The 25,246-nt window shown below is 37.8% G+C and overlaps 1 protein-coding gene across 1 annotated transcript in view; it reads left to right on the top strand.

Annotated features, from left to right (window-relative positions):
• The window catches only part of PDK3 (pyruvate dehydrogenase kinase 3), a 53,411-nt gene that overhangs the window by 12,794 nt on the left and 15,371 nt on the right, over positions 1 to 25,246 (top strand). Inside the window, exons 2-5 of the mRNA XM_034074307.1 lie at positions 3,989 to 4,130; positions 12,966 to 13,037; positions 20,180 to 20,364; positions 22,448 to 22,537. Of these exons, the coding sequence (XP_033930198.1) occupies positions 3,989 to 4,130; positions 12,966 to 13,037; positions 20,180 to 20,364; positions 22,448 to 22,537 (489 nt within the window). The remainder of the gene's footprint in view (positions 1 to 3,988; positions 4,131 to 12,965; positions 13,038 to 20,179; positions 20,365 to 22,447; positions 22,538 to 25,246) is intronic.

Consider the following 25,246-nt stretch of genomic DNA (forward strand, 5'->3'; position numbering starts at 1 on the left):
GTGTACTCTTTTGAAGATTGCCCCATCCTTCTGCTCCACTTTTTCCTGTTTTATTTGCTAGCATCGGAGATGACAAATGTCCTGGAAGCTCCAGAAGAGGGTAGATACTGTCTGTTGCTTCTGCCTTTCTGTCTGTCTTTCTGTATTCTGCCCAGATAAAAGCAGTAGTAGTAGTTGCACAGGGACAGGAGGTGAGATGCTTCTGATCCTGAAGTTGTGTGGGATTTTTTTTTGTTTGTTTGTTTTGTTTGGGCTTTTTTTGGGGACGGGTGGTTAAGGAATTTTGTATGGAGTCTCTCCTCTCAACAGCAGGTAGAACTTTGCTGCTTTTGAGTCTTAAAGTAGTGTGGTATATGTCTCAGCTCAGTGTTAACTATATACTTAATAGAGAGAACTAGAGCTCTGGGTGCAGTGAAAAGACTAAAAGAATCACTTAGCTTCTTATTTTCCTGTCTCCTCAGACAGATAAGTGTTAAACTACTGATGCTTTTATGATGCTACCCTGGCAGTCCACTACCTGCTAGGGATGTGACAGCCATGTTAGGTTTTTGAAGCAGATGACTTTGATCATCGTCTGTGAAGGACTGCTACTATAGTTTTTTCTCAAAGGGGTATCTCACAAATGTGAGAATCTGACAGCTGAACTGCGAGCATTTGATGATGTTCTAGAGAAAGCAGAGTTCATGATGCAATGCTGAGTTTCTGCCCTTTTCTGCAGCAAAATCAAGGTTTGTGTACAGCCTTTTTTATGGAACTAATCCTTCTGTAATCCGAATCTTGGACAGCATATTGCTCTGGCAATTTGTAGAATTTGCCAGAGTTGAATCAGGGTCTGCTGCATATGTGTGGATAGCTTCTACATTGTTACTGTCTCTTGTTGCAGGACCCAGAACAGTTTAGGTCCAGCTTTGCAACAGTTGTCCAATTCCTTCAGTGCAATGGAAGTAACGGAAAAGAGGGAACATTGTGGTAAATGTTCACTTTTTCCAATTGAAAATATGTGGTTTTTGTTTTGTTGGTTCCCCCCCTCGCGCGCTACAGGCATATGATCCCTAGAGCCTGAATGGGCCTTTTTATCAGTGTTAGATCTGTTGTCCATCTCTTAGCACTATTGGGTAAAAGGTGAAAGAGAAAAGCAGAGAAGATCTGACCAGATGTGAAGAGAAGAGTTGAATCCCAGAGAGGAGGAAAAGAGATTGTTAGAGAAAACTGTCTCGAGGTAAAACTGCTTCCTTAATTTCCTTTGGATTCAAGGTCCACCAGTGATGATGATGTATAATCCTGAAATCTGGATCGTTGCTTAGATCCTTGTTTGACTGATCTCTTTTCTCATTTTATGTTGAAGGCTGTATCTGTTGTCAGTCTGTTACATAGACTTGTACTTAAACAAGAATCTCAAGATTGGCATCACAGTCTCTCTTTGGTGCTAGTTTTGAACTGAAGATTCGAAAGTAGCAGAGAGGCAGACATGAATTTGCTTTTCTGTATCACTTGCATAGGGTTACTGATTAGCCCAAACAGAGAAGACTGAAGATGATAGAGCATTTTTTGACGCCCTTTTTTAAAGCCTTTTTAGAAACCTGCACAGTAACAGTTGACATCTCTCAAATTTTGCCCTAGGTATGCATGCAATAGTAATAATTTGAAATAACTTGAAGATTACTTTCTTGTAATATCTTGCTTTTTATTGCAGTTTTTCTATTGAAGTAGCTTCTAGTGAAGAAAATACCTAACTTACAAACTCAGATTTTGTTTCTGTAGTTAGTAGGATGTTCCTCATTTTGACAAATGTGGGTGGTATAAGCATTGCTGTGAGGAACAGCAGCCAAGGAGCAACTGTTAGGTTATATTAGGTATGTTTTTGTGCTTCAAAGCTGGGGAATATCTAGTTGTGGCTGATCCTAGTGAATAGCTATTCTCTTCCCTTGCATGTGCTGTTTGGCAAGCAAATAACTGATGTTAGAGTAGAAGTGAATCAGCTCTGTGAAGGCTTGCAGATAAATTGCATACAGCTGAGCAGCCGGTATTCTAACTGTATCCCAAACCAAAAAGATATACTGAAGTTGTGGTGAAGCAAGTCTTCCAGTTAGGCAAGCTTAAACAGAACTTCCTTTCCTTTTTCTGCAGTGAGCATGCAAAGGGATCCCAAGAGGCTCTGTACCTAAAATGTAGCTGTACATTAGAGTAAGGCAACTCCTTTGAAAAGAGACAGTTTAGAATTGCTGGGGCGAGACAGGTTGAATAGAGATGTGCCCTTGCTCATGGGAAGAGATGAAGTGGGTTTCTTCTGCCAGTCCTGCAACTTTTGTTTTTTGTCTTGCCACAAGTCCTGGGACTGTGTCTGTGAAGGGCTCCTGTGCCCTTTCACAGACTCCTGCAGGCCGTGGGTTCTTGTTTGTCATTTCCTTCTTCTCTGGGCAGTCTTTCATTCCTTTTGCTTTTCATTGCCTACAAAATAACTAAACTTGCTCTTGGTCACTCTTGGGGAAGAAGTCTTTGTTCCTGAGGCTTTTCCAGCCCAGAAGCTGTAGCATGAGCTAGTTTGAGAGTCCTGCTGTCCAGCCACAGTCTTTCTAAAGACACTTATTATATAGTGGCTTGTGAACAAACAGTATCTAACCTCTATTGGAGTTGAATTGATATCTAACTTAATTGAAGGATTGAACTCTGAAATCATTACTGTGCTTCACAGAAAACAACAATGTAATGTCTGTTTTCTTTGTCCAATTTTGACAGGATGTGTGTATTTGTAATTGAAGATGTGAAAATGCAAGTAAGTGAAATAGATCCAAATGCTTGCTGAAAGAACGATAACAGAGTTGCTGACAGTAATAGAATTTAATGATCCATTGGCTGATGAAACCTAAATGAGCAAGAAGAAAGGGAAATCCTAATCCTTCTTGCATATTCCCCCAAGCTTGTTACAGTTTGGGATCTAATCCATCAATTCATGTTACCTATGCAAAGAAGGTGAAAACTCTGCTGTTCATCTGATTATAATGGGACTGTCTTAAAAGTATCACCTTGATTGTGCTGGTTGCATTGTACTTGAGTCTTTCAAATTGTGAATCTCAGTGATTATGTGCCTGGCAGTGCTTTTAACACTCTGGTTTGCTTGAACATAATTTATAGCTCCTGTATTATGCCTTCACTCACAAATTTTCCAGGCAGTTTTATTGGTTATCATCACAAAAGACATTTTCTATCTTTCTGGATTTAAGCAGAATACTGACAGTTCATTACAAGGGATTTTTTTATTTTTTATTTTTTAAATTTACTTGGAGTCTTAGAAATTAGTTATGGTGAGGAATTCCCCACTTGTGAAATGCTGCAAAATACAAAAAAGTCTGTCAAGTCTTATCTTGCATCTGAACTACTTGGGCAAGCGTCTTAACATCTTGCACTTTCATATACTTGTAGTTGAAGTTCTATAGGTATCATCAGCAACTAGTTTAGCTTGAGAATGCTATTAATTATGTCAGTCTTCTAGCTCCTTTGCTGGTGTTTCCAGGTGCTGATGATATGTTTTAAGTATTTAGTATTTTTGAGGAGCTTGTGGCATGGAACATCAACTGGCTATTGACATTCCGTTTTGACCCTTTGTTTTCTTCTCTCTATTACATGTGTGGCATGCACTTTTTAAAAGCTTTAATTTCATAGAAAAATCATACTGATAAAAGCTGGTATTTTGGAGTCTTATTTCTAGCTGATATCAAGTCTTTGGTATTCAATTAATTTTATTTGTAGGATGAGAGGTTTTTATTTATAGGAAGGAGGATGAGATTATATGAAATGGGGAAGAATATTAGATAAAAGAGGTTAAGCTCTAGGAAGGTAGAAGTATAATATGCATTTTGGGGTGAAGAACTAAAAGTGGATAGTGAAAGAAATCAGACTTAAAATATTTTTAATTCCACAAGCCTGGGAAGTCTAAAATTTGATCTGCTTAAATGGACATCTGGGTTTTTTTTCCCCTCTGTTCTAACAGGTCGTGACAATGCATGTGAGAAAACTTCATACATGTTTCTGCGGAAAGAACTTCCAGTGCGACTAGCTAACACCATGAGAGAAGTCAATTTGTTGCCTGATAACTTACTTAACAGGCCTTCAGTTGGACTAGTACAGAGTTGGTAAGTTTAAAAGTAGACTGAAAAATCAGTGTAAAACTGTATATATTGCTTTACTTTCAACTTGGCTTGAACGGTTTTAACTGAACTCTTTTCTGCCTTGAACTGTTTATAATGCATGTTTCTTGTCAAATTGAAGTTTAATTTTCTTCTATCTAACATTAGTAAATACTCTAAAATGGATCTTAGAGATAAGAATTTATAAGTTAATCTTTTAAGTTAGTAAAAGAATACTGTTGTCTCTCAGACAATTAGAATCAGTCAATAACTTTTAAGAGCAAGCTTGTTAAATACTCCTTACTGTATTGCACCCATGACTTCTTGAAGTAGCTGTTCTTTCTCCTTATTCTTTCTTTGTCAAAAATACCAACAGAAAATTTAAACTTCATCTGTACTTTTCATTGCTAAATCTGCAAACATAACCTGGTATTGAGTGGAAGTTATGGAATGTGACAAAAATCTAGTGTCATACACTAATTAACATTCTCTATTATAATAACTAGTGTATAGCCAAAATTATTTTATGTCCTGTCATCTTTTCTGCAGTAATTATTGTCTAGGTTACCTACATGTTCAGTGTGGTTTGGAGAGTAGTGCCTTGTATGTATTAAGTTCTAAAAAACTGTCATTCATGGGGTATTTAGTGTGCTTCTACCTACAAATCCAAAGATCCAAAGAATTTATGTAAAAATATCTTTGCAGTATGCAGCAAACTTCCCTTTGTGGAAAACAGCTTATCTAACTGTAACAGCAGCTGTTTTGTAGACTTCTGTTAAGTTCAGCATAGCCCTTGAACCAAGAAATTCTGCACTGGGTATACCTTTACTGCTGGATTTAGTCTCATTTATCAAGCTTCATACTTAAGAAATATAAATTGGTATAAGTGATATTGTGTACTTTGGTTTAAATATGTTTGTCTATGAAGGGTAACACTAGCTGTCTTGATGACCACTTCAAGCATAGTGATTAAGTGCTTCACATAAATGGGAATGCTGCCAGCCACACAATAACAATCACTTTATGGTTAAGTGGCATCTTGCAAGGTTTGAAGGCTTGTATCATCCATCTGATGTTACCAGAAGTTGTTACGCCAAATAGGAAAGAGTGGATAATATGCAGATCTTTTAGGCTTTTTTTAATCTAGATGACTTGAAGCTGTCTTCAGTGAAATGTAGACACATGGGTGAATGAAGAAAATAATTTTTCTGTACTGACTCTATAGCATAATTCTTCTAGTCTAAATATACCTTCTGTGCATAGGCTTCTGACCTCCTAATACAAACTCAAATAACATGTTGGATCACTTTTGGCAAAAGAACTGAATGGGTGCTTAGAGTGGATGCCCCCTTCAGAATTTTTGCTTAGAGGTCTGAGAATTCAAGGGATGACTTTTATGGCTTATGACTTATACAAGAGATACTACTGATTTTAAAAAAAAGAGAAAACCAAAAATAAATAGAAAAATGTCTTAAGTGTGTTATAATATATAATGACTTGCCCAGATAATGTACTTTATATGATGATTTGCACTATCACAGCTATAGACTGATAGTTTTCTAATAATGGGCCAAAAAAATCAGACTGTAACATGATGAAGTTCAAGTGAACATCCAACCCAGAGATGGAAGTTTGAAATCAGAATGTTTTTTGTGTTCTTCTAATTTTGGTTTTCAGTTAAGTAGCTGTTTTTGTGGAAAAGAGAATCTTCACTGAGATTGTGTAAGAAAATTTTTGTGATTTTACGTCAGAAATAACAAACATAAATGTAACATGTTGTTTTCCTGATTGTAAATGTGGAGCTGAAAGACCTTATTTCTTATCCTCTGTTTAGAGGCTTTTAATTTTTTAAACATTTACCTGTAGATTGTAAGGCCTAATGGTATACTGCTAATGAACCCTAGGCAAAATTTACTCTATCAGCTTCTGAAAAGACCAAAAGTGTTTTCTTCAGTGTGAATGACCTTGAGTATTATGAGCTATGCTGATAGTAGGTTTTGAAATATTTATAATTTCTTATTGTGAAGTTCAGACATATCTAGAGAGAGATGCTTGAATTTCAGGCAGTAGAATAAATACAGCTGTCTTGTGTACTTGTAGAATTAAAAACACCTTTTTGACACTTGTTTGCTTCAAGAAATTTTTTCAGATCAGATTTCACAATACTTTATTTTTACTATGCCATAGTAAAATAGTAATTTATTAAAATACAAACAAAACAATCTGATGTATATTTGCACATGTGAGCACACATAATTTAATGCATTATTCACCTTAGTCTGCTAATTTTTAGTAATTTATGTAGTCACCAGTGTATTTCTGGTGTATTTATGCTACCACTTTCCAGCAGAAGCCTGATTTTATGTGCTTTTGATGAGACTCCAAATTAGCTGAAGCTTTAAAATCTGAGTTTCCAGTCTATGCTTCATGTCAGCATGCAAAAAAAAGTACAAAAAGCTCCTATCTTTAAAGCAGGTTTTATTTAGAGTATGGTGGCTCTGTGAATACAACTTAGGTTTGATGGAGTAAGAAAACAAATTGACCCTGCCTATTTTACAGCATGCATCCGTCCTTTCCCATCAATCCTCTGTCAAGTCAGGCAGCAACATTCTGGGTTACATGCATTTTCTAGTCCCTTATAGATCCCTTGGGAAGCAACTTCAACTTGCAACTTCTGAGAATACACTCCGTGCTGCAGGCAAACCCTGTTCTCTAATCCATCTTCAGGGTCTATAGGCACTTTGCTTCCTGTAACATGCTTCTTGACTGCACTGTGCTGCCTAACAGATTTTACAGCTGATTGCATGATTGCTCTCAGGAAAGGTGTTTTTTTTTCTCTCCTTCCTTTCTGTGTTCCTTTAGCCTGATGTGTGTGCCGCAGTGAGCATAGGCAAGACAGCTGTCCTTTCTTTGTATTTCTTTTCTGAATAAAGCTGGCAGTATCCAGAGAGTGAACTATAAACAACAAAACCAGTTTTGCATTTCAGTCTGTGCAAAAATAAAACATGAGCTCTGTCCCAGTTTGAGTTTATAACTTATTTTATATGTATATTTTGTATGGAATAGCAATGGAAGGAGTAAAGTGAATAAAAATAATAGTACAGTTAACATGTTCTGACTGTGAGCTGCGTTTACTGCAATTAACAGACAGATCAACAACCAGTGTGCTAGGGTTCAGCAACTTATTTTCAGTTTTTCAAGATTAGTGGGCAGCATCCTAGTTCTGAAGAAACAGGCCTTTTTTAGGCCAGCTTTCAGAGGCGCTCTAGCTATCGTGCACTGGAGGTAGGATATTGAATCTGTGGCAGAACTGCATAATAAAGGATATCATCACTAATGTGATGTGATGAGGGAAAATAGTTACAATTAAACCTTATAATGGATAAGATCAGAGTTTGTAAAATATCTAAAGTGCGTGTGATGTTTGCACAATATGCTACTCACTCGTATCAAAAACTCGTATTTTAAGTGACATTGACTAAATACCTCTTCTTTAGTACTTTTACCTGGAAAAGGCTATGAATTTCCATTTGTCTCCTTGGAAAGACCCATTAGAGAAATCAATACAGTTTGGGGGTTAATAACTTTTTACATTCAGACTATGCTAACAAAATTGTGTTTTTATGGAAATATGTTTTATCTTTTCAGTGCTTTGCTGTTAGATTCTAAAGGAAAATCTTTCTGAAATACACATACCCAAAAAGCAAAAGTATCTTGCATGAGTTCTAAAAAAAACAAACCAAACCTGGAGTTGATATTCTGGGCATTTTCAGTGATTTTGTGTGAAAAGTGCCATTCAGGAATTACTGCATTTGGCAGACTAACAAGAATTCAATCTACCTGGTAGTAATTAACAAAGGAACAAGGCTAAAGGCTGCTTGAAACCAAAGAACTTGCCCAATGAACTGTAATCTATTATAATAAAAAATTAAACACTAAAAGGACAACAGATTTGAAGGGCATAGGTTTTGATTCCTGCTTTTGATGACTCACCCTCACTGAAGATAACAAAATATTTTGTTTTGTTTCGATTTTGGGGTGATTTTGGTTTCTTTTCTAAGACATGTCCTGTATAGTTGCTGTCAGTTACTGGTAATATAGTAAGTAATCCATTATTCTTTTCTGCTTTATTCTAGCTGTCTGGTAGATTGTTTAAAACATCACAAGGTCTTTTCAGTGCTTGATTTAACTCTGTAGTTACTACCTTCATTTATCCATATCTGCACACACAGTTCAAATCAAAAGACAATTTAAGGAAATAGATTGTATGAAAGGGGAGTGATTGTTTTTACACACCCAAGCTGTTATAGGAGTGAACTGTATTGCTGACTGCTCACAATTACACAGATCATAATGTGGTTGATGGATAAGACAGTGTTGAAAATTATTTATTATAGCTAACCTGAGTTCTAAGTTTATTTAATTTTGAGCTGTTTGGGAGGGATGGGAGGAAGTGGGGGTGAAGAATTAATTTTGTGTAGGAACTGGAAATCACAACTAGATAAAAGATGTGCAGCATTTGCAGCTCTGAGTTTTTTGTTTAGAGACTTGGGATAATATGCAGGGTATAGACATCTAAATATTGTTGGTAATTCAAAAGGAAATGCATTGCCTGTTTCCATAGTGTCTCCATCACCACAGAAATTAGAGAGTAGTTACTTTAGCACATTTAGAAATTTCCTCAGAGCATTTAGTTTGTGTCATTTTCCTTTGTTTCAGAAGCTCTCGGTGCCTCATTGGTGCTATGTTGAGCCTGCAGCATAATGACCACAGAAGCTGTTACACTTGCTGAAGACTGGTGGATGTTTGGCACCCTTTCTTCTGGTTGAGATGTGCTTTGGTCTTTTTCTGGGACAGTTTTCTGCACAATTATTTCCTGCATTAGATGAGAGAAACACTTGGCTTGCCTGTGACTGATACTGTAGTAAAAGTGCTGATCCTTCAACACGGGAGTAATGATGTTTGATTATTCTAGGGGCTGCAGTCTTAGAGTATGAATCTCAGTACAGCATAGTAGTAATGGTGGGAAACCCTACAAATCCATGCAGCACAGAAATTGGGTATCAGTTACTTTCAGTACCAAAGCTACTAGTTGATGTTTTTTTCTCAGCATCAGCACAGGATTGCTGCTGTTAGAGATTTCCAGTAGGGTGTAGTAAAAAGCACCTGCTGTGTTGCTTCTCAAGTGTGGTGGTTGTACTGGATTGTCAGAAACAGAGCTTCCATAATATTATATGATGACACATGGGGGCAGGCAGCTTCCTAATAACTTCCTCTGACTTTGCCATGAGGGAAGCTGTCCGTTCTCTCATGATGCAGGTTTATTGAAGCATCTTTCATATGGGAGGAGGCTGAGAATAAAGGCCTCCACTGAACAAGGAGGATGGCAACAGAAATTAAAGTAGGAAGGAAAAGGACTTCAAGAGGAAGGTTTGAAAGGATGGGAGCGGGGAGCATAAGCAACCCTCAGTGGCTGTTGGCAAACTTGCTGACAACTGCAGCATTTGGTCTTATGTAAAAGTGAGAAACATGTTGTAGTGTAGAAGGTACCTGTGACAGACCATAGTTCAGTTCCTGCCATGTATTGTGCCTGTGCTGGAGAAATTGTAGCATTTTGGTTCACTTGTTGGTTCAGGTCATGATGGCTGCCTTGGGTTTCACACATTTTATGAGCAGCTTCAGCAGCTTCCTGTTTAGTTTCTTAAGAGAAGTGCCAAACCCACTTTGCAGATATAAAGGGTCTGAATTAAGTGAAGATTATTGGGGGGTTATTTCAAAACCATACCACAGGTTTAGATTGGAAATTACAATGTAGACACAGTCATTGAATGATGAGGTCAGCCTATATTGGAAGATGTCCTGGGTTTAACAGTAGCAGTCATTTTTCTCCTTCTTGGTAGCTGGTGCAGTGCTGTGTTTTGACTTTCAGGCTGAGAACAGTTGCTGATAGCAAGTATGTTTTGAGTTACTGCTCAAATGTTTGGTTTGTCCAAGGCCTTTTCTGAGCTCATGCTCTGCCAGGGAGGAGGGGAGGCCGGGAGGAAGGAGAGACAGGACGCCTGACCCAGGCTAGCCAAAGAGGTATTCCATACCATAGTACGTCATGCCCAGGATGTAACCGGGAGAGACCCGGAAGGTCTGGAGCTCTGGGGGGATGGAGGAGGTATCGGTCGGTGCTCGGTCGGGAAGGGTGGGGTGAGTTATGGGTCGGTGGCTGGTGAGGTGTTGTATTCTCTTCATTTGTTACTTCCTTTATCATTATTACTATTATTAGTGGTAGCAGTAGTTATTTGTGTTATACCTTAGTTATTAAACTGTTCTTATCTCAACCTGTGGGGGCTACATTCTTTGGATTCTCCTTCCTAACTCTCCGGGAGTCAGAGGAGCAAGGGGGGGAGTGAGTGAACGAGCTGTGCAGTTTGGTTTTAAACCACGACACAAGAGTAGAGTAAGACTTCTTCATGGTAATCATGCAGGTATTTTTTTTGGTAGATTGGTCTGTAGAATCAAATATTTTGCCCAATTTCCTTTTGCCACACAAACAAATATAAGACAGCAAATATTTATTATAGAATAAGAAAGGAGTTTTTTTTTTTGTTATATTTTCTATTATATTGCAACCCACAGTATGAGGGAACTAGTCCCATCTGACAGTGCTGGTGGTCTTAAGTTACATGGCTCTTTTTTTTTCTTGTTTGTTTTTGGTTTTGTTACTAAGCTTATTTGTGAGGTTGTAATGTGAATGATACCCATTTTCCCTTTCCACAGAAAAAGTCCAAAAAAGTCAGTTTCCTCTTGGAGGCAATTACAGATTGAATTATTTAGATATGTTCTCATCATCCATCAAGGAAAAGGTGAGGTAGGCAGCAAAGACTTGTTGTAGAATGTCATGTATTCATTAAAGGCAGAGCAAAATCGGGCACAAGAATGGGTCTTAAACATTGTTTCTACATGACATTGCCTGGTTTGGCAAGAAGTAAAAAACTCATTGCCTGTATGGAGCCAAGCTGATGACACCCTGAATTACTCAGTGCCTTGCTCATTATTTTCCCATCTTTCATTTTGGAGTTTCTTTGCCAATTGTTCATTACTGTATTTTGCTAACTGTAATAATGGTACCTTTTTTCCCATCCTGTACCCATAATTAACCTGATTGACCTTGATTCATATGAGCAGGTAATGCTGAAGAATATGTACCTCTCTGAAACCAAGGAGTGGGTGACCATAATTGGTTACATGCTAAGTCTTGCAGGTGAGGCAGCTGAGTTCAGAGACTAAAGCAGCTGTTTCCAGAGAGAATTAATGAAAAGGGAGTAAGTGCAAGGGCAAATTCTTAAGGGAGATTAGTTCTGATTCACTCTTAGAAACTCAGTCCCTCCTCCTGCTGGTGGTCTTGGTGATTCTTCTCCTGCCCCTCTATCCTCCACATCATGCAGCTGAAATGGGGGTTGGAGTAGCAGTCCATGGTGCTGGTGGGAGTCATGTAGACGGCAGCGCTGTGTTAAGCCTTGCTGTAGCTTGAAGGTGGAGGGTGAAGTTTCACAGCCTCCTTAAGCTAATCTTAACATAGAACTGCCACCATCAGAGATTTTGTGGTAATGTGAAGTTGTCCAGTCTTCAGTGGCTGGGGTCAGTCTCGTAGGCACTGAGCTTCTGCATAGGCCATTTGGTTGAGCTGATCTCATGGTTTGCTGCCTACTGAAAAGGGTCACTTGTTTTGCTTTTTCTTTATGTAGGCTTTATAGATATCTTTTTCTTCCTGTGATAGCTTTAGCTGGGTAGACCTTTCTGTGAGTTGTTTTCATGTAAGAGAAAGGTTTGAATTTTTTAATCAGTTTGGCTGGCTGTTACACCACTGCAGGGAGCTACAGCTGTTGAGACACAGCTGTTGAGACACACATCTGATTAGCACTGATGTTTTCATAAGTGCTTAACCAGGAGTGAAGGGAGTGCAAAAGGGAAAGGAATGACAGCACTCCTTCTGGTAACGCTGAAATCACCCAACCTTTTATGTGTGACTGATACCTTGTGTGATTTACTTCAAGAAATAGGTCCCATTTCTGTATTTTTTAAAGCTACATCCGTACTGCTAATGCACTTGTTTCAGGGGGTGGTCCCTGGTCCTCAGGCACAGTGGTGTGAGGTGGTGAATTTTAAGTGGTGTTGGGCTAGTTTCCTGTCTTACAGGCTGGGCATGTTGATGTTGAGTGGTGCTTTGCCTTAAATCTTTTTTTAGGTCCTGTCTGGTACATCTGTCGCTCTAAGGATAATATCTCATGTGTGACAAATGTCTGAAGTGGAGAGAGCTGTGTTGTGTAAGAGTGATGTTTTTATGAAACGAAGGTTTGTGTCAGGTGGTCTGAGGTACAATGGGAGGAGATGTGAGAGTGTGTGATGGGGAGTACTATTTTGGAGTACAGCTTGGTGCAGTCTTGTTAGTGTGGCTTTTGGGGAGTGTTCCCTGGAACTTTATTTTGGAAGGAAGTTTGGATCGCTGTCTGAGGAATGTGGGAACAAACTGTCATCTGAAGCAAAGATCCAGGGACAAACTGAGATATATGAAATGACAGACCTACCTGAAGAGGGGTTTTGCTCCTGTTAACTTCAGCTTGATTTATATTGCAGTTTCCCTAAATTGCAGTCTGTAGAGTCATAAATAATACTTACAGCTCAATATAATATATTGTAGCTGCTTCTTTCCCTTGGTTGTGGTATCCCACTTCATTTTGGCCTTTACAGAGGACTGTGTCCTTCTGTTGTTTCAGGTGAGGTTATAGTCTTAAGATTAAAAAAATAATAACTTAAGTATTTTAACTATTAATCATTTTTGCTTATTTCCAGGTACATGCAGAGCTTCCTTGAACTTCTAGAGTATGAAAATAAAAGTCCTGAGGATCCTCATGTTCTGGATGAGTGAGTAATCTGTTTTCTTGTGATGGTTCATTTTAAAATAATCTGTCTTAAAACAATCAAGTGTTTTTATACTACAAGATAACAGTAATCTTATTTGTAAGGTAGAATTTGTGCAGGAAAGGCCAAAATTGTAATCTGGAGCAGGATATAAGAATCTTATGCTTTTGAACAATATATTTTACATTTGCACAGTCTGATAGTTTAAGAAATAGTGTGAAATGCTTCCTCCAAGGCTGTATGGAGAAGACAACATGCAAATGAGAATATACTTGCATATCAGATGCTTAGGATTAAATTGTCATTTTTGGATACATTGTGTTTAGTACACCACCACCCCCACCCCCTCCCACCAAAAAAAAAACTCCCCAAAAAACAAAAACCACCAAAACAAAACCAACCTAGAAATCTTATAGCACTTTATAGGAAGCATTTCTTAAAACATCTTGCAGTCCAACAAATGCTCTGGTTGTACAAGATGTGTCCTGTGCTGTGCAAAAATGTTGTTTTGCCTTCAGGTAGTTTGAGATACATTAACTGGTATGTTATGTTAGGCTAAGTAAGGGGTTTACTAGGTAGTGCATTTTAGATATTACTCTCTTTTGGCTATGTTATCTGAGGTCTTTACATTTTAAGTATCAACCAATACAGGAAAAACTGAATTCCGTGAGTACTGGTTTCCTTGCATGGCAGAACTGTACAAGGAGCTGTAAGGTTCATAGTCTGAGTGAATTGTAATGTTACTGAAGAAGGGAAAGTAACTATTTTCCCAGTGTGAGTCCTTATCTGGAATACTGTCTTCAGTTCTGGGTACTTACCTATTAAGCAGTTAAAACAGTATTGATATGAAAGGAACAAGAATCGGAGACGTGGATAGTTCCAATTCTGAATAATGTTGAAGGCATTTGTTTAGACTGGAAAAGAGTGATTGAAGTGTGAGATACTGCAAGTCTGAGTGTGCCAAAAGAAAAATCACCATAATAAAGGATTTATTGGTTGCTTGAAGTGAAGAAGTGGAGAATTAAAAACAATGCCTGCTTTTTATTGTAGTTGAGATTGTACACAGGGCAAAAAATACAAATTCTAATATTAGCAAGAACAGACTGAAAAAGACCATTTCAATCTATTCTGAAAAAGCAGACTGCTTTTCAGAATGGAAATAAATAATTATATTTTATTTAATAAATAAAATAATAAAAATTGAAGTATTCTCTGTAGAGCATTCCATATTAAAAGCTCTTAAGAATAGGTTAGTTTTTATTGATGTTCTCGGCAAGCTTCTTCTACAGTGGATAAATTGGATGAACTTTTCAATTACCTCTAGCTGTTACATTTTGTTATTCTGTATTTACAGTCTGTTTGCTGTTGGCACAAGAATTTGTGACTTGTTCAGTAGTAAGCTTTCCTATTGCTTGACTTAAAAGAACATTTTGAGCGGAATTAAGTTACCAAACTTAGGTGTCTGTTTCTTTTTGAGATGGCATAAGCTGTTCTAGACTTGTAAGCAAGAGGTAGATCACCATATGTTTTAAAATGTTGATGAAGAGTTTTCTTGGATATCTGTTTTCAGTCTGTGCATAATTATAAAATGAATTATCTTAATCTGGCTTATGGATAACACACATTCTTGATGTTTCATGGCAACTGGAAGCGTTTTTTGATGCTCTATGTTAGTATGTTATACCAAATATTTGATGATGAGCCAAATATTTACTCATTCAGTATAACTGTTAACATAGTTGAAATCTTGTGGTTATTGTATGTATGTAATTAAGTACATATAATAAGGATGCTGTTTTTTTTTTTTTTTTCTGTATTCTAAGGTGAAGTACAGGTAGGGACTAGGACAGTAAGAGTTGACTTTATACTGAGTTTGGCCTGTGGGGGGAAAAGATGAAAGACTGATTAAAGAGTAAGTTTATCTTCTTGCCAGTACTGGGTAGGCTACCTAAGATTAGAAAGTCAGATTTACTTTCCTGCTCTTTGCATGTTGTCTCTTCCTAGCTTTCTGAAGGCTGTGCTATTTAACTGGATATTGATCCATAATTAGCTATCATTTTATTATTCTTTGCAAAATTCTTATTTAAAAAATAACTAGTTAACTACTTTTCAGTGCAGGAGTGTGGGGTGGAGAGAGGACCAAAACAAACCACTTAACCTGAGTTAATTTCGGTTTACATACCACTTTTCTATTATTTGTAATTGTATGTATCATTTAATACAGAATTTGAGTCATTATCTGGGACTTTATGGGTAGTGTCTTTAGGGATGCATGACTAGGAATAGTACTTTCCTTCAACCAGATTGGTTTGCTTAGAAAAATACCAGTGGAAGTTGACTCTTAAGGTATGCTTGGTCATTTGAACCAGAGACATTCTGGTACTAGCAGTATCAGTGGTGTATCTCTGAGTACCTTGCATATAGTAGCATGTGAAGAGGGGTTGGAGCATTCATTTCTTGGTTCCCCTCAGCTATCTTATTCCTGCATTGAGCATGCTGTAGAAGCATACTTATTGCATACTAATACCATGTATTATATACTTCATATTACGGAAGGTCACTCTTGCATCTTTTGGTCATCAGAGTGCCCTGTGTAGTATCAGATGACTTGGACATTTCATAATGGCCTTCATCTCACAGAATCACAGAATGGTTTGGGTTGGAAGGACCTTAAACTCATCCATCTAGTTCCAACCCCCTGCCATGGGCAGGGATGCCTCGCACTAGACCGTATTGCCCAAGGCTCTGTCCAGCCTGGCCTTGAACACCACCAGGGATGGAGCACTCACATTGCGAGTGGGCAACCCATTCCAGTGCCTCACCACCCTCACAGTAAAGAGCTTCTTCCTTGTATCTAACCTGAACTTCCGCTGTTTAAGTTTTAACCCATTACCCTTTGTCCTATAACTACAGTCCCTGATGAAGAGTCCCTCACTAACATCCTTGTAGGCCCCCTTCAGATATTCGAAGCTGCTCTGACTTCTCCATGCAGTTTCTATTCTCCCAGCTGAACAGCTCCAACTTTCTCAGCCTATCTCTTCTTCCTGTAACTTAATTAGTGTCTCCAGCAGTGAGACATGCCTGGGTGGAAGTACTTCAGGTTTTCTTTGGAGCTGAATGTAGTGTCTACGCCAAGCACTGGACCATGAAGGCTTACAGAACAGTTATTTTTTGGAAATTGAATGAGTGCCTTGGTGGTCTTTTTAGCAGCTGAGATAGACCTCAGTTTGTTACAGCTAATCAAGGTAACAATGGCATAGGAGAGAAGGGGAGCTAAAATGCTATTTTAAAGAGGTTTGATATCCACAGATGTGCTGTGTAAGTGTTGGCAGGACTTCAGTTAATGCCTTCTAAAACAGTGGAATTACTTGATCCGTTCAGCACTAGTGTTTTATCTTTGCTTGTATGGTGAGTTTGCTCTGGTATTCTCAGAATTTGAACACTCTTTCTGAGGATTACAGAATTACAGATATTATTCATGTACTGTCACAGCTGAATATGAAGCCATGCAGTGAAGTGAATTGAGAAATCAGTGTAGTTGAAACATAGACCTCTTTCAGTCCTGTGCACCCTAAACTGTTACAGTGTGGCTTCCAAAGAAAAGGCAATAGAGAAGGTGAATGGTTAGAAGCAGTAAGTGTGGAGACTAAACTAAAGCTGATGTTTTTCAGAGTGGCCCAAATTATTTCTGCTCTTAGTGTATGAATTTGAGGACAGATGTTCTGTTCGTGAGTGTTACCTTTATGAATATGGGAGTAAATACTTTAAAGGGATTTGGCATTTCTGTGATGAAGGTTCAGAGGTGCTTCAGTTTCTTTATTGCATTCTGTTGGTTAACATACCTTATGAAGGCTTGCTACAATATCACCACGTTACTGTCACTGCTGATAGTATGGGCATATACCAGCAGGTCAGGTTATTTTTGCCTTTTTGATAACAAATATCTTTGCTCAAGCTGCAGAGTGGCCAGGTGGAAGTCGTTACATAGTTCTGTCAAACAGTGTGATTGTGTGATTGAGAAGTGTTGTGATAAGGTGTCCACGCTCAGTAGATGTGGTAAGTTGGCAAAAGTGTCAGAAACTTCCTGTGGTGTCAGTAAAACATGCAGAGGCAGAAGTTGTTTTTAAAGAGTCAAAGTGTTTGTAAAGCGTGCTGTTCACATGTACTTTTAAAGAACACTTATGGGTACAGGCAGTCGAGTTTCCTTGCTGTTTTTAATCTTTGTGGGAGGGTGTGTGTGGGAGTGTCTTGGAACTGAGAATGACTTAAGCAGTAAGCTGGCTAGAGATAGCACATAGACAAGGAACTTAGTAAACAAGAAGTAACTTTCCTTTTAGCAGCACTAAGATTAAGATAGTGCTTCTGTTAGCGATTTGAAATAAGTAAATATTTGAATAGATTTTCAAGAGGGTGCCATTTCTTGTACATTTCAAGTAATGTGAAATGCCACTTCAGTTAGTTTTGCACTTTGAAAGTAGCTACACTTTCTAGTAAGAGAAATCTTTGTGAACTTGTCCCAGTCTTTCTAATGACTCTCAGCAGCCAGATAGCACTTGTTTAAAAAAGGGCAGCCAATAAAAAAAAATATTGCATATTTGTTCCATTTAAAAGGATTATTTTTCAGTCTGCTCATCACTTTCTTGTCTTTCATTTTTCAGATAATGCTATCCATAAAAGAGAAATAGCAAAATTCCCTTTGTCTTTACATTAACTTTATGATTTCTTACAGTTTGATGATAGATCAAACCAGAATAATATATACAGTCATTAGGGAGTTAAAATAATAAATTGGTTTGTGACATTGTTTTTGCAGAAGTCTGTAGGCTTAGTTTATTTAACAGCAGTTGTAATGCCTTAAGTATTTTTTTGTTAATACAGAAACCACTGAAGCTTACTTGACTAAAATAGCTTTATAGTAGTAATTTCTCATCTGTCAAACCAACTGCATTATTTATTCGTTGTGGTTTTCAGAATATGATACACTGGCTTCTGAAAAAAAAACCAACCACCCTGAAAACAAAACAAGTGATTGCTTAATAAATTTTTCAGAGCTATTCTGGAATATTCCACTCCCCCTCTCCCCCCTCCCCCAATCCCATGAGCATTTGAAGAAATTCTATATATGATCTTCCACAGTCTGAGTACAGTAAATACTGTGTTTCCAGGGGTATGTGGGGTTGGGATTTGGTGAGGAGTGAGTGGTAAGATTAAGGAAATACGCTTTGATTTCTGCCTTGCCGCTTTGAAATGTGCCTGTATGTATTTCATGTGTTCACTTCTTTAAAAGCATCCACTTGATGGAAACGCTTGAGTGAACTAGTTACCTTCTAAGATGGAACTAGAGGTTTGATGTATCACTTCAATAATGAAGAATTCCTTTATTTTGTGTATTTGCACACTAAGCTTCAGCTATGATTTGATGCTGGTCTGTAGCAGATGAATCTCCTAATCCTGTATTTGCCCCTCAGCATGCTCTGTTTATTTAAGTGCTTTGGTAGTGGAATATCAGTGAAAGGCTTGCCCTCATGGAGCACATTAGCATCATGTTATATATATTGTGGATAGTGGAAGTATGTAAAAACAAATAGCAAAGCTGTCAGCAAATAGCTGTTAGTAGAAAGTGTTGTGAGTTGTCTTTCAGATGTGATTGTAGGTGTTGCTTCTCTGCTGTGTTCTTAGCTAGTGTCTTGTTGCTCTGAAACAGAGAAGTAGCATGAGTACATCCAGACACTAGTCTTGTCTTGAAAACTAACATCTCAGTGGTTATAGAACACACAGAATCAAGACTTAAACATAAAAAGTCTTGAAATCTTATAAATGTTAAAAGATTTTTGAGCTGTCAAGTTGGCAAGATTGGTAAGTAAGAGAGCAGTCATTCTATACTGTGATAGTCTTTAGATTGGAGAATTAGGCAGTTAAACTTTTCTATGCACAACATAGTGTGGAAAGACTATTGAACAGTTAACACACAGACAAACTGGTTGTAAACTTGAGAATGATGAAAAACTGTAGAAACTCCTTTAGAGCTGTCAGTGTAGAGTGCAGAAATACTTAGAAGTGTATCACTTGTTAAGAATGGTATGGTGGACTGTCAGAAGATTGTTTTAGGTAAGGGGTTATGGAAAGGAAGGAAGCAGACGCTTTAAATGTGACTAACTGGTAGTCTTTCACTTTTTTGGCTAGTTTTCACCCTGCTTATTAGACTAGATAACTATTAAAGATCCTTTCCAACCCTAGCTATGGTTCTAATAATAAGTTTCATTTCAGTATTCATTATAAATTTACTGAGAATGTTCTGCCACTGATGTTTTTTTTTTAAAGGATCTGTAGAATTGTAAATGCATGCATAGCTGAACAAGTCTCCCAGCTGTACTTTGAAAAGTGTATTTCACTGTGTGCTTTTTAAAAACAAGATTATATAATCATTCTGGTGTTAATATTCGTTTAATATTGGAGAATGTAATGCAGTTGAATAGTACTGATTTTTCCATGTCTAGGCTTTAGAAACCTATTAATAATTAATATTTCAAGTATGTGTGAGTTTGCATGTGTGGGACAAAAAGGATGAGCACTTCCAAGATCATAGGCGTTGAGCTGCCTTGGTAGGAGAAGCGGAAGTCCTCCAACCTGTTTCAAAGTCAGTGTGTGCTTGTAAACAGCCACTTGTTAAAAGCAAAGTCATCTCCTAAAACTTCCCGATACCACAACGAACCCATCAGAGCACCATTGTATGCGCTCTGCCATCCAGTGGTCTAAAAGGAAACTGAAGTCACACTGGTAATAATTACCATCCTGTTGCTCAAACTTACAGAAGAGATGAAAGGTAAAGGAAATGCATTCAAAAGTTACACTGCACAGGCTGACGTGTTGGGAAGAAAATGTAAAGCTTATCAAGTTAGAAGGTCAGTCAGATAATTTTTTTCCCCCCAGGCTTCTTTTCCAGTCTCTCAGGTACTGTTAGAGAATGAGTTACCATGGTACACACAATTGCAATAAAAGAGAATCTTTTGTTCCTTTTGTTGTCTGCTAATGGTGAAAAGAGATTTAATTTAAAGGGATGTTTTGGGGAGTAGTTGAAAAGAGAAGTGAGAGATTGAGTTTAATTATACTTCTTAACAATCTGTTTCTGATTTTGTTTCCTCTAGCTTTTTAGATGTTTTAATTAAAGTCAGGAACAGACACAATGACGTGGTCCCAACCATGGCGCAAGGGGTGATTGAATACAAGGAAAAATATGGCTTTGATCCATTTGTTAGCAGTAACATCCAGTATTTTCTAGATAGATTCTACACCAACCGCATCTCTTTCCGTATGCTTATTAACCAACACAGTAAGTAATTGCCTTTCTCATCTTTGAGAAGTCGTTAGTTATTGCTTGTAAACCTGAAGCCATAGCTTGTTTTTGTACTCATGACTAATTCTTAATATTTTGTGCTAATTATAGTAAGATATTCTGGCAACCTGTTAATTTTGTTCTTTGCAGTTATCAGAAATGAATCCAAGCCAGCAGTGTGCTTTCTTCCACAATTTGTCAGGCTTTGTCAGTGTGGCTGTCGCTTTTTAACTTTGTTGGCAGAGACAGCTTGTGTAGTGATGCATAAACTATTTTTAGATTATAGTAGTGTAGCTGTATCTTTCTGCTTACAAATCTGTCAACATAGTTTGTAGAGCTGACATTTATTCCATAATGAAAGGCAATGATGCCATAAATTTTGAATAGGTTATGTACTGTATGGATTTTTACTGCTGTGTTTTTCCAGCAAGTTATCTAGACTTTCTTGCCTGTTAAAAAGGTTGAGTATTTCTAACTTAGAACTTAAGTTATATCCCTTGTGTTCTCATACTTCCTATTCACTCTTTATGAATAAATGCTAGAAATAGTTGTCTGTTGTCATTAGTTTGTTTCACTTGTTGTTACTAATAAACTTACTTTTTTATATTCGTATTACAGAGTGAGTTACTTGCACAGCTCCTACTAACCAATATGTGCAACCATGCAGAAAGTGATCTTTATAAAGTTAAGGACAGTCTTGTGATCTCTTAGTGTACCTTGTGTCTCTTAGCTCTAGAGCTTCATTGTCTGCTCAGTGTTCTGCTTTTATGAGCTCTTAGAAGCTGTAGTATGCTGCAGATAATGCAGACACTAGTTACTGTAATGCAAAGTAATTTACTACAAGATGTGTGTTGTTCCAGTAACTTTTAGTGTGACTAACAAATGCCTTCCTGTATGTACACAAATAACTTCCTTGTGGCAAAGCATAGAAAATGAGGTAAATGTGCAGCTTATTCTTCTACCTGGGTAGACAAGAAACACGCAAAAAAACAAAAGGCTCCCATAGAAGAGTTCTAGCAATAAATAGAAACATTCTCCTAATAGAATTCTTGGGTCAAGTGCTAGCATTATTGGCACTAGTTCTGAAACATCAAACTTATTTCATTGAACTGAAATGACTTTTCTTGTGGACACTCTTATTTAAGTGCTTGAAACTTAAAACTACTTACAGATGCTGCAAGTTTAGTTAATCTTCTAAAATGTTTCTATAGGAATGATCCATATATGATGCCAAATATTAATCTCAAAGCATGGATGAATATGATAATTGGAAAGCAGGATGCAGAAATGAGTTTTCATGTAGTCTCCATTTCTTTCATACATTATTGACAGACTGTTTCTTACAGTGCAGTTCTGCAAGGCACAGTGTGCCATTGTATTAGCTCACCAGGAAAAGCTTTCAGATCTTGTCATTTGCTCACCTCATACTGCATCTGTTTCATATCAGAGCTGAATAACGTGCTAAAATAGCAGAAAATCACTTCTGCAAAAAAGGTGTAAAATCTTTCTACTGCTTTGAGAGCTAAACTTTTCTGAAGGATCTGGTGAGTGCTTGATCCTTTTGCAAAGGAGGGAGTAGGGAGCATATTGCTGAGAGTCAGGGGAGTGAGAGACACCCCTGTACCAGCTGTGAAATTGCAGCTTAGGTGAGTATAAAAGGCTTTTAATGCTGTCTTACAGTTCGTCAGTCCTTTTTACTTTTAACGCTTCCATTGTTGTGATTGCTTGCTTGTGTTCTGATGTAATGCTATGAGTGAAGCATTTTACTTTTTAGTGTGATCTAATTTTTTATAGCCCATTTTGAAATATAAGTTTAAATATAAGTTTTACACTTAAACCCTCCCTCACCATTTTGGTTTTAATTAGTCTTAGCTATAAATATGAAAAAGAAAAAAGAAAACGGAAAAGGGAGGCATGTAGTCTTCCTAAACAAGGATTCTGCAATTTGCTAGAATATGTTTTTACAAGATGATGCACTATCCACCAGGTTTCAGATACCATCAGGTTTAAACTTTCTGGGCTGCCTCAAGTGTAGTAGATAACTTACTGCTTTTTTTTTGTTTGTTTTTTTCCCTTTTAGCACTTCTTTTTGGTGGAGATATTAACCCTGCTCATCCCAAACATATTGGAAGTATTGATCCTAATTGTAATGTAGCAGAGGTGGTTAAAGGTAAGATGATGTGAATGTGAGTGTTGTTTAAAAAGAAAACCAAACACCTCACACCGTAGAGTATGCAGAAATATGGTTTTGAGGTACGAGAGACTGAAAGTGATTTAAATTCATTTAATAAAAGAAGAGATAGAAGTTCTGCAGTTTCTTGCAGCAAAGCCGTGGGCTTATTGAGGCTTTATAATGTCTTCATTATTGAGAATAGAGAAGCTTTAGGTATTTTAATGGAACTAAGTAAACAATGTTTTAATTACCTTAATCTGTTCTTTTAACTATCAGATGAAGTGTTTTGTTAAACTTCAGATGTTTTCTTCCCTAAAATACTTAGGAGTTTCAAATGTACTGCTTTTTTATCTGATGCCGATACTAAAGAAAATGTGAGAGTAAGTGATGTTTTCCTGTTTGTTTAGTTAGGCCTTTTGGTAAAACATCCTCAGGTGACAAATATTCCAGGGAAATTCCTCTTTGCTGTGTGCATCTGTTCATACCACAGCCTGTTCTCTCTTATACAGAAGACATGTATGTGACCTGAATGGCAGTCACATTAGAAATACTGTTTTTTTAAATGCTGTTCACACTCTGAGTGTCTCTATTTGCAAATACAGGTAATTACATAGGAGTGACTTCCACCCTCTATCCTTCACTGCTGTTTGTGCAGCTGCAAGAGGGGAAGAATGTGTTTCTCTCCTTTGCTTTCTCTCAGCCTTTGGTGAAGTAAGAGGGAAACCTTTCTTATGTCAGACTTTGACCTGCATGATAACTTGCTTTGCAATGTAGACGCCTTTTGCTGTTATGAAGGCTTCTCGGTGTCTCTTTTTTTTGTCTCTAAGGCAGCCTTTTTTCCAGCAGCTTTCTTTTCTTTTGATTGATCTTACTCCAGTTTGTATATATTAGTCCATATGTTCAAATCCATTTTGATCATCAAGTTCATAGTTGCTGCTTTGGACAGAGGAATGAATAGTGTCAGAAGGTGCACAGTCCAGATTTCAAGGCAGAGGCTGAAATAGCTCTTCCACAGAACAAGGGCATCATAAACAGTATGCAGTGTTGTCTTTCAAAGAATCAAGAAGTCCTTTAAACCAGCCTGTCTAGGGTCAAGGTGATTGAAGCCATTTCCTTGCAGAATGGGCGGAGGGGTTAATTTACATTGTGTATGGTGTGCTTGCTCCAGTATGTTCTGGTTCACAAGCAGCATTCTGAGCAATTTGTCAGAGTTAAGACGTTGACTTCTGGTACTGTATATGGTTGCTACAAGCTCTGTGTGCCCTTCAAACATTGAAGAAAACAGTTACTTCTTATTTCAAGCAGCTTCATCGAGTGTTGTGTCTGTAACTGAGGTGGGTTTCTGTCTCACTGACTGTCTTTCAATAAGATTTTTGAGCTGATAGCAAATCCAGTCTTGTCCCTGGAGCCAGGATTTTGGAGGTGTTCATAGATCCTTCACTCTTGCTACTTACCTCCAGCCACAACATGAAGCATACTTTGAACTTTGCAGTTTCTTTTACAGTCTTAGAAGATTGCCAAAGAGTTGGCTTTGGGAGGAAGGTAAAATGTAAGACTGCACTCAGATTCTGACAGTTTTGCTTGGGGCTGGATATTTTACTGGATCATGAAGTGATGGCTCCTTCCTGGTCATCTCAAGGGTGGTAAGGTGTCTACTTCTTGAAAATAGATGAGAGTTTGTCACTGAATTTAGGGAGGCTAAATTATTCAGAGCCTCTTGATTGAGTGGCTGTGGCTGTGTCTGTATCCACATCTGTGGAGTAAGGTTTTTTGATTTATTCTCATACAGTTATTGATTTGCTTTTTAGAGGCCTGAAAGTTTTTTTCCACAATAGGAATCCAACTCCTGCCTGCAGGATCCATATAATTTTTATTTCTATGATCTGAAACTCTTTGAAATGTGTTAACCTATTTCTTTCTCCATGTAGGCAGCCTTATTGTCATACTAGCTTATTGCTATCTTCAGCTTTTGATGACTGAATAAAGATTGTGGCTGTGCTTCTTACACCCCTGTTTCTAAAGCACAGGATTGCTCCTAAGGCCATAGAATTTCTGAGATAGTCTTAGAATGTCATGTAAATGTAGCTATTTCTGCATATTTTTTTCCTAAATTATGCTCTATACAGTTCTCTCTACTGCTTGGATAGTAAATGGGACCTTGATCTTTTTTACTAGGACACATTTTATTGTATTAATGACAGGACACTTCTAGAAAGTCTCTGGAGGTGACCATCTTGACACAGAAGATTCCTACTGGGTAGCTGATTTTTGTGGGACATTCCCAGGACTTGATCAACAAAAGTTCCAATGTTGATTAGCCCCATTTTACTAGACCTCCAACAGCATTTGTGTTGGTCTGTGTAATATGTCCAGCCCTGCAGATGTCTGAACAACTGATAGAAGTGGTTGTCAGATAACAGGGCATACTGTAGATGATTTCTGTAGCCATTGTGAAGGAGCACAATTGCAGGTAACTAGCCCTTTCTCTGGGCTAGTGATTTCACTTTTTGTGCTTGTCACAGAGCTCCGAGTCTTGGCAGTGACTGTTTTCTTTTGTAGTGTCACTTTGGACAGGAGGAAGAAGATACATGTAGGGTGAGGTCAAATGCAGTTGTTATGGTATCTTAGCAAAGTTCTTTGTCTGCAGAAATGCCTACCTTTTTATGTGCTTGCACATAACGCGTACTTGTTACAAGAAAGCCACGT

The sequence above is a fragment of the Melopsittacus undulatus genome, chromosome 2, assembly GCF_012275295.1.
Source record: "Melopsittacus undulatus isolate bMelUnd1 chromosome 2, bMelUnd1.mat.Z, whole genome shotgun sequence".
In the NCBI taxonomy this organism is placed as follows: Eukaryota; Metazoa; Chordata; class Aves; order Psittaciformes; family Psittaculidae; genus Melopsittacus; species Melopsittacus undulatus.